Raw genomic sequence first — 9,390 nt, 5'->3', positions numbered from 1 at the left:
GTTTTCAGACACTACTAATACCAGCATCCTGGAAGTGAACGGCTCCGTGCCCCTGAGCTATTCCGTCCTGTGCTGCAGCCTGCGCTGATGGATGTTTAAAGGTTTTAGACCAATAGCCATGGACTGCATGGTTAGCCTACACCCAATTCTTCCTAGAGGAGAGCCTCTCAGCCTCATACAGGGGCAGAGGGGGAGGCTGATCATTTCAGCAGATCAGGGACACCTGCACCTTCCATTTTAGTTTTGCCTGGGCAGTATGTACTGTTAACTGAAACTACCTTGAAGATGCACTCACCGGTGCAGCTATTGATACTGTTTTGCTGTTGCTTGTGGAATAAAACTGGGCCTAAGTACAAAACCATGGAAAGTTTGATCCACCACCTACAGTACCTAGAATGTCTCTAATCTAGCTGCTGAGGGCAGTGGAGCATTTCATTTTGAGGGGTTGGGGGGAAACACAACTTCATGGACTCTTTATTGTGATAAACTCCTGTGTGGTTTATCAGGATGATGGTGTTTTGAATTCTTAATCCCTGTATTAAGTGAGATTATGATTGTCTGACAGAGAATCCAGTAGCCTGTCGCTTACCTTGGAACTGCTGTGATTTCTAGAACTGTCTGGATATGCCTCAGGCTAGGGTTGTTCACTGACCCATGGATTCAACTTGCGAGCTTGGGCCGAGTCACGGGACCTCTTGACACCCCTGTTTCCCAGCTGTCAAATGATACTTCCTACCCCACGGATGTGGTGAGGAGAGACATCCGTGTTTGTGAGGTGCTCAGAGGCAATGGCGGTGGGGTAGGGGTGGGGTGCTACATATACTGTGCTTTGCCAAACTCAGGGGTTCTCAATCTTGTAACCCCCTGCTGTTTTCAGCACGCCAGCTTGAGCAGAGCTACCACCTGTCTGTCTGCCTATGCTGGGAGTCGCACACCCAGCTGCTGTGTTAGATGTACCCTGAGCATTGTCTAAGCAGAGCTAACCCTACTACTGTGCTTCTGAAATGTTTTCCGAGGCTACTGTTCCCACCTCCCCACTCCCAGAGAGGCCGGGTGGCTCAGCAAATTCTCCTAAAGGGAGCTGTGGTCACCAAAGGATTTAATTATCTGTGGTTCTTTCTCTGATTATTTAACCTGAGGCAGCAGGAGTCACTAACATGCAACTGGTGTTAGTGGCGGTGGTTGGTTCACATTGATGTGTCTCTCTCGAACACTGACATCTTCACCGTGAAGGAGATTTTGTTGGCCATCTTCTAAGCCTTCTCACTGTCTCACCTGCCCGCTTGAATGCTACCAGACCATGCCAAAGCTGCTGCCTAAACTACATCTAGGGATCTGGTCATCTCATCGCACAGATGCTGCTAGTACTGGGGTGGAGCGTGGCACCTTGGCTTAGGGAAGGAGGTGAGGGATGATACCATCTGCATCAGAAGGTGCTTGGAGAATTAAATCACAGACTGGGATGTGGTTGAGACTTTGGGCCTAATTCCCCATCTCCTTTGCACTGTCCAGAGCTCTCTAAGAACCCTCAGTTTTAGATCTTTTAAAACAAAAAAAAAAACCTGACCTTTAACCTCTCATTCACCTCCCTTTTGGTGGCTCTGAGAAGCTGCTACTATGGATTAACTAACCTTAAACCATAGAGGGGTGAATACTGCACCCACCTGCCTGAGCCTGCTGTGGCATTCCTGAAATCAGGGGCAGACTGGCTGCACTGGTCCACAGGTAAGGGAGAGCAGGAAAAAGAAGGGAGCAAGTCACATGGGTCTGGGAATAGGTTAACACAACAAAATGACTCAGTGGGAGGAAGGCATTTGTTGCAGGGATTCTCCGGCAACAGCCCCTGCATTGTCCCAGATGGGGAATAGGAAGAATATGATGAGAACTTGATGGGGAGGGCTGGAGATTGGCAAGGGAGACAGATGCTGCAGAAGGGGTCACTTTCTGTGCTCCTCTCCCTGCCCTGTTTCTCCCCTCTCTTCCCCCCCACTGTTACAAAGGGGTTCATAGAATGACCCAGAACTAAGAATAAATTGTCTGAATTTCTAGCCCCAATGCCCTGGAGCCAGAGATTTGATTCCTGGTTCAGGGTTGATGCGGCCCTTTGTTCTCCTGAGGCAGATGCATGGAGTTTCTACACTGCTTGCTCTTTCAGCGTGATTTAGACAAGATCTTAGAGACCCAAAGCCTTGTCTGCTCTGCAGGATGTGAGGGCTTTTTGTAGAAATGGGAGCTTGCTTTAGTATCCTGGCCAAAATGGTTAGCTCCATTTATACAGCTGGGCAGTGTCAGAGACAGACAGAATGAGCAGGAGCACCCAGAGGTGGATTGAGTAAATGGGTTTCTTCATGGCAGTACTTGTTCCCCTTGACCCAATTGTCGAGTAAGCCCCAAATGAGTCACATTGCACTCTTTTTGTCTGTTAAAATGTAAATTTACTATAATACCCCCAAACCCTTATTTGATGAGTGCCCATATAATGAATATTAATAGCTATATACTGAATATAGTTATACCCGCCCCTGTTCACAGCATTAAGCATGTTATACAGACATTTTTACCTTGTGGCTACAATTACCACAAAGAAATGTATCTTCAAGTTCCCTTAATCAGCAGTTTACAGGGGAGAGAGGAAAGGGGCATGACCCCGAGCTTATTTATGTAGCTGGGAAAGGAAGGGAGGGAGGAGATACCCTTGTGTGAAAAAGTGCTATCCTTCAGACAACCATCTTTCTCATGCAGCTGCAACACTTATCTATCCTTAACAAGCAGCAGGGAAGGGAAAAGGGTGGCAACTTAAGCGAAGAGATGGTACCTGCCTGTGCCTTTACTCCCTATTACCATGATAGCGGATCCCAGGTCTTTACTTAACCCTTACATACCCCAACAGGGAGACTGAGGCACGGGGCGATGAGGAGACTCACCCAAGGTTGGACCGTTAGTGGCAGTGCCAGGAATACAACCTAGGAGTCTCAGCTTCCAGTCCCCTTACGCTTAACCACTAGATCATTTTCCTTCCCTGGACTGTTAGCAGAACCCAGGAGTCCTGGGTCCCAGTTCCCTGCTGTAACTACTAGACCACACTCCCTCCCTGGAGTTGGGATGAGAAGATGCCAAAGCAGGGAATTCTGTTAGCTCACATGCAGTGGGGCTGGGCTTTTGGAGCAGGAAGATTTTGAGATCCGTCTAATGCTGCGTAACCCACGACCCCTACTAGATGTACCACATGGTGCAGCCTCGGAAGTTCTCCCCCAGCTGGTGCAGCTGGCATCATTTGCAAACATTAGTGGGATTCAGCCATATTAGTGCATATGTGTTGACAGTAAATACAGCAGTTGCCAACACCCACTTTTCTGTATCCTTGGGTTTCTCTCTCTGTCTTGTTATTGCACAATGAGAACTTGCTGCTTCTCCTGCCGGAACAGACTTTCTGAGCTAAACGCTTTGGCCTCAGCTGCCACCGGCTTTTGTTGGGGTGGGATCTATGGGGCGGTAGTGGTGGGGTTCCCTGCCCTGCTTGGTAGCGGGAGACTATATCAGAGTGAAAGGAATTGACTAGTGTTGCAAAGTCACATACTCTCCCCAACCAATGATGTAGCAGCGTGGTACCTCCACCTTCTGGATGATGGATGTGCCGGAATGGGGTACGCTCCAGTAAATGGACCCCAAGCAGCAGCAGATATTTTGGACGCTTTCTTGGATACCTCATTTCACTATGGAGGGGGCCTTTCTAAAGGACTAGCCTAGGAGGATCTCTTGCCTCATACGTAGTTTGTAAGCTCTTTGGGGCAGGGATCATTTTTGTGTTTTGTGTTTGTACAGCACCTAGCTCCATGGGGTCCTGGTCCATGACTGGGTCTCCTAGGTGCTACTGCGATATACATAATAGTAATGGCCTGTGATGGAACTTGTGGGAGCTGGAACTTGATGTAACAGCCTTCTGACACAACACGGTGTAGAGTGAAGGCTGGATGTGCACCCACAGGGATGGCCTGGCCGTGGGGCTGTGATGATATTTCAAAAAGCAACAGCGTTGCAGTATGATGGGGGCAATGTCATACCGCGATGTGTTGTTAGCCTCGCCATGTGATACCATGGCACTTCGTCATAGCAGCCATGACATCAGAATGTGTTGCCACAAGCTGGGGTTCATCTGATGTGATGGTGTTTTTTTGATGTGATGGGATGTTATGACACGTGATGGGATTCTAATGCGATGGGCTGTCATCAGAGTAAATGTGATGACATCACGGTGCGATAACAGCTCAGTGTGGCTTGGTGAGATGTCTCATGTCTCACAGTTGCTATGGCAATGAGTGACAGCTGCCATCTGTGGTGAGAGGTTGGGGTCAGAGATGACTCCTGCCCCAGAGAGGGCTCAGGTCAAGGCTCTCAATCCCCAGACAGTCACCAAACCTACAATCCCCAGCACTCACCTCTTCCCACGCACACTGTGGCTGGGGCACTCCTACTGAACTACATCTCCCATGAGGCAGTGCCAGGGCTTGTGGAACTACAATTCCCATGAGCCTCTGCATCTGGGAGCTGGCTGAACTACCTTTCCCATGGAGCTGGGGGAGTGACAGGGCCTATATCACCCATGAGGCTTGGGGGGGTTGAGGCGACCCCAGCCTCCACTTCCCAGGGTGCCATGCTCCCCAGGCAGCCCCAGACTCCATTTCCCATAGTGCCATGTGCCCCCAGGCTCGCCAGACTACATTTTCTATGCGGCCATGTGCCCCTCAGTTCCCCAGAATAAATATCCCATAAGGCTATGCACCCCTCAGGATCCCCAGCCTACATTTCCCGCAAGACCTACCAGGCTCCATTGACTACATTTCTCCTGGTGCCGTGAATCCCCTCAGTATTCCTGGACTACATTTCCCATAGTGCCATGCATCACCAGGCTTCCCCCCCGAGTATCTTTCCCACGGCGGTCGTGTGCCCCTCAGACTACATTTCCCGTGGTGCCGTGCGCCCCTCAGAGACACTGAACTACATTTCCCGTGGTGCTGTGCGCCCCTCAGAGACCCTGAACTACATTTCCCGTCGTGCCGTGCGCCCCTCAGAGACACTGAACTACATCTCCCTTAGCAATTCGGTGCCCTGGCTACGGTGGTCGGTGAGGGGATCGCGTGACGGCGACGGCCGCGAACTGCTCGCCAAGATGGCGGACGAGGAGGGCGAAGGGCTGCAGCGCTCGGCGCCGGCTCCGCACCGCAACGGGGGGGGCGGGACCGGGCCGGGGGGGCCCCGCGTCGTCCGCATCGTCAAGTCGGAGTCCGGCTACGGCTTCAACGTGCGGGGCCAAGTGAGCGAGGGCGGCCAGCTGCGGAGCATCAACGGGGAGCTGTACGCGCCGCTGCAGCATGTCAGCGCCGTGCTGGGCGGGGGGGCGGCCGACCGCGCCGGGGTGCGCAAGGGGGACCGCATCCTGGAGGTGTGAGTACGGGGGGGCCGGGCGGAGAGAGAGAGTGGGCGAGCGAGCCGGGGGGGACCCCTCCCCCTCCAGAGTGACCCGGGGGGCGGGGCCGCGGGAGATGGGGGAGGGGCGCCCCTCCGCACAGAGTGGTGCGGGGAAGGGGTGGAGGGGGACCCCCCACACACATCGCGTATTGGGGATGTGAGTACTGGGGGGGAGGGCGGGACTGGGCCAGTTTGTATTGTGGCGGTGCCGAGAACCATTGAACTTGTATCTGATGGAAACCACCTCAAGCCTGGGGGTGCAGCAGCGCCCATGGACTGGGTCCCTGAGGCGGGGAGGGGACCTCACCTGAAGGAGAACCAGCCCCAGTGGAGCTGAGCTCAGAGAGATGTGTTGGGGAGATGACACCCTGGAGCTGGGACTGTGGGTGACCTGGTGGAGGATGACCTCCCCCATCAGAACCTCTTACTCCTTGGGGGAGTGGGGCCCTGGTAAGGGAGGGGTGCCATCTTGGGGGGCATTTAAATGGGGATCCTTTGGGGGGGAGAGTTGTGGCCCTGAGATCTCTAGGCATATAGGCTGGAGTGCACAAGTTGGGAGCTTCGTGGGGTCTGCCTGATGGCAGATGGGGAGAGGTGACCTTTCTGAGAAACTCCTCTTTGGGAGACCAGCGGGGGAGGGGACCACCCTGGGGTGTACATGGAGTACCCTGGAGGTGTGTGCAGGGGTGGAGAGACTAGAGGATGAGGATATGGAATAGGGCTCTGGGGAGGGATGGCTGTGGGACAGCAGAAGGGCTCAGAGAGATTTCTGTGGGGAGAGGGAGCTGTGGTGTGCACAGGTGTCTGCATCCTGGGGGGCTTGAGCATATGCTGTAGGGGAGAGGGTTAATGCCTTCCCTTGGGAATGGGAATATGCCTCAGCCAGGACAGAGAATCTCCCCTCTCCCTACAATGAGACTGGTGACTCCTGCCCACATAGGGGGATCCTGCCCCTCTGGGACTGGAGAGAACATAGGTCAAGGTGCATAAGGGGAATTGCACCCTTGGCCGAGAGAAGGATCCATCCCCCCCCCCCCCAGCACATACTCTATATAGAGAAGGGACAGCCCTCTCTGGAGAGAACCTAGGATATTCTCCCCACCTGTATGTTTCCAGAATAGGGTTTCAATTCCCCCCCCAGCCCCTACATGAAGGAGCGAGTGCAGAGGGAGCCACTTTCTGGAGGTGGGACTGATTTTACTTCTCATTTCACATCACGTGGACAATGGTACATGACTGTCACTGGTTTCTGGTCACTTGCACCTGTCCTGTGCAGTGAGGTATTAAAATCGTGCAGAGGAAATTTTAAATACAACACCCAACACAATCTCTGAATAGAAACATTTTGATCTTTATTATATCGAGTCTGATGGGGGGAGGGGGGACAACTTAAAATTTGGTCCTTAACACTGGAGACGTGGCCTAGTAGTTCTTTGAGCCTCCTTCATAGCTTGTCCTTGACCTGTTGAGATTTTGAACTGAATTTCCCCCAGCGCACTGTAATTCTTCAGGTGGGTTCTGTGGTGCCTCTGGCGGCTTGTGTTTTTTTTCCCCTAATTGTGTTCAACTGTAAGATAAATTAAAAATATGTAAAGATCAATGTGTGTGCAGAGTCAGAGATCTTGAAATACTTATTCAATATGAGTATTTCATAGCAGTAAAAATGCCTTGGTTTCCAGTCTTTGTGGATTTAAGTGTGTGAAGGAGGAGTTGTTTGTTTGGTCCCACTGGATGGGAAATGTTCTTACAGGCCCTTGGTTATGTGGGTGTTCATAACCTGGGCTGGGGGAGCCTTGTATCCACAATGGGCTTTCTGCTGTGTGACCCGAATGTTTGTGCTTTGACTTTCCTTCGCAGAGAACATGTACACTTGGTGAATTTTGCAGCTAGGGGATGTATTTAGAAAACAGTATTTATCGACTGAAGGAATATTTGTATGCATTACAGGATGCTGAGTCTAAAATCCTCCACCTCCTCGTGCTCCCTGTGGAAAACACTAAAGAGAATTGAATGTTTAAAATTATTGAAATAGGTTTCGAGGCTATGGGCTGGCTTTGGGGTGTGATCCCTGAGATCCAAGGATTTGTTCTTTGACCAGGTTACTTGAGGGCAGATCCTTACTTGGTATAAATTGTCCAGTGGAGTCAGGACAGTTTACACCAGTTCAGGAACTGACCCCTAGTTTCTTTCACATGGCAACATGTAGTTTAGTGGTTAGAGCAGAGGCTTGTGAAGCAGGACTTCTAGTGAGCTCTGCTCCATCTCTTGAAAGGTCATGAGGTCTAATGGCTAGAGCAGAGGACTGAGTCAGGACTCCTGGGTTCTATTCCCATCTATTGGAGGGACTATAGAATAGTAGGCAGAGCAGAGGACTGGGACTTGGGACTCCCGTGTCTGGCTCTGCCACTGACAGTATGTGTGATCTTAGGACAAATCACTTTAATCTCTTCCAGTGTCTCTGTTGTAGCACTGGTGAAATATGAGGGTCCCCAGTGCGAGAAAGCAAATATCAGATCTTACTTTTGTTAACTTAGCAAAGAATCCTGTGGCACAGAATATTCACCCACGAAAGCTCATGCTGCAAAACGTCTGTTAGTCTATAAGGTGCCACAGGATTCTTTGCTGCTTTTACAGATCCAGACTAACACGGCTACCCCTCTGATACTTTTGTTAACTTAAGTGCATAAATCGGCAACTTAAAAGGTTAATTGTTCCTGATTGTATTTTGTCAGCATGGAGCAGAGGATCCTGCGTCTCTTCACACTCAGCTATGTTATCCCTGGATCCAACCCCTGGAAGTAATAGTATTGCAGCAAGTTGGAGGAGAAAACAATAAAACTGACTCCAGAAATAGCATTGATTTTTCCTTCCTCTCCACAGAAGCACAATGGTGGGGGTGGGGTTCCCTGGGACTCAGGAGGCACACATTTGTACTAGGTGTGCTGTAGTTTGCTGATTTGGGGGCACACTGAATCCAATGCTTTCTAGTATGTTGACTCTGAATAAGTCATTCATTCCATGATAGTGTAACCTGCTCTTAAAGTTAATTTCTGCAGAGGCTCATCTGACGCTGCAGAGACAGCACTGGTAGAGATGGACTGTTTTCAAACTTGGGTGTCGAAGCTAACTCGTACTTAAGCACAGGGGCTCTGGAATGCCACTTAAAGTGTATGTGTGAGGAGCTATAGATTTGCACCCCCCTCAACCTGACTTCCTTGCCCATGGACTCCTATATCCACCCCTTCCAAATTTGAAGAAGTGGTGTTGTGAGCTGGTGTGCAGGGTTGCAGTGCCACACAGTTGCCCCAGCCAAAAAGTGGTTGAGCCATGGTTTGGGTGGCCCCCCTGCCCTCCTTCCCAGCCTCCGTGGCCTATGATTAGGCAAATAAATAAGGATCCTGAGACAGAATAGGAATTGTTGAGTGCTGACCATCCCTAAAAAATCAGGCCATTTGTTTAGGTGCCTAAATGCATCTGTGTTTGCAAATACTTATGTAGTGTTTCGCATCTTCAAAAGCACTGAAACTGTGTGCTTCTGAGATGGGCTTTGTTGGAACTCACATAAACTGAGGCAAATTCCCTGCGATTGGCCTATAACAAAGCAAAGTAACGTTCTTTTAGAGCATGAAGCTGGGAGGAGGTCTCTTGGGTCCTGTTCCCAGCTCTTCCACTTTCTTGCTGTGTGGTCTCGATCAAGAGAGACAAGGTGGGTGAGGTAATATCTTTTATTGGGCCAACTTCTGTCCAGTAAAACAGAAGTTGGTCCAATAAAAAAATATTGCTTCACCCACCCTGGGGGTCTCTAATATCCTGGGACTGACGTGGCTACAACAACACAGCATACGTGATCCTGATCACATCATTTCACCTTTTTGTGCCTTAGCTTATCTATCTGTAAAAAGGGATATAAAATGTAAATACAGT

General features: G+C 50.5%; 1 protein-coding gene across 3 annotated transcripts in view; it reads left to right on the top strand.

Annotated features, from left to right (window-relative positions):
- Positions 1 to 5,071: 5,071 nt before the first annotated feature.
- SNX27 (sorting nexin 27) overlaps positions 5,072 to 9,390 on the top strand; it is a 46,990-nt gene continuing 42,671 nt past the window's right edge. Inside the window, exon 1 of one of the 3 annotated variants that reach the window (XM_039512569.1) lies at positions 5,072 to 5,442. In XM_039512569.1, the coding sequence (XP_039368503.1) occupies positions 5,168 to 5,442 (275 nt within the window). In that variant the 5' untranslated portion in view covers positions 5,072 to 5,167. The remainder of the gene's footprint in view (positions 5,443 to 9,390) is intronic. The other 2 variants (XM_039512568.1, XM_039512570.1) reach the window with 2 other exon arrangements.

The sequence above is a fragment of the Mauremys reevesii genome, linkage group 24 (genome assembly GCF_016161935.1).
Source record: "Mauremys reevesii isolate NIE-2019 linkage group 24, ASM1616193v1, whole genome shotgun sequence".
Taxonomy (NCBI): Eukaryota; Metazoa; Chordata; order Testudines; family Geoemydidae; genus Mauremys; species Mauremys reevesii.
This window is presented reverse-complemented; position numbering and strand designations above follow the sequence as displayed.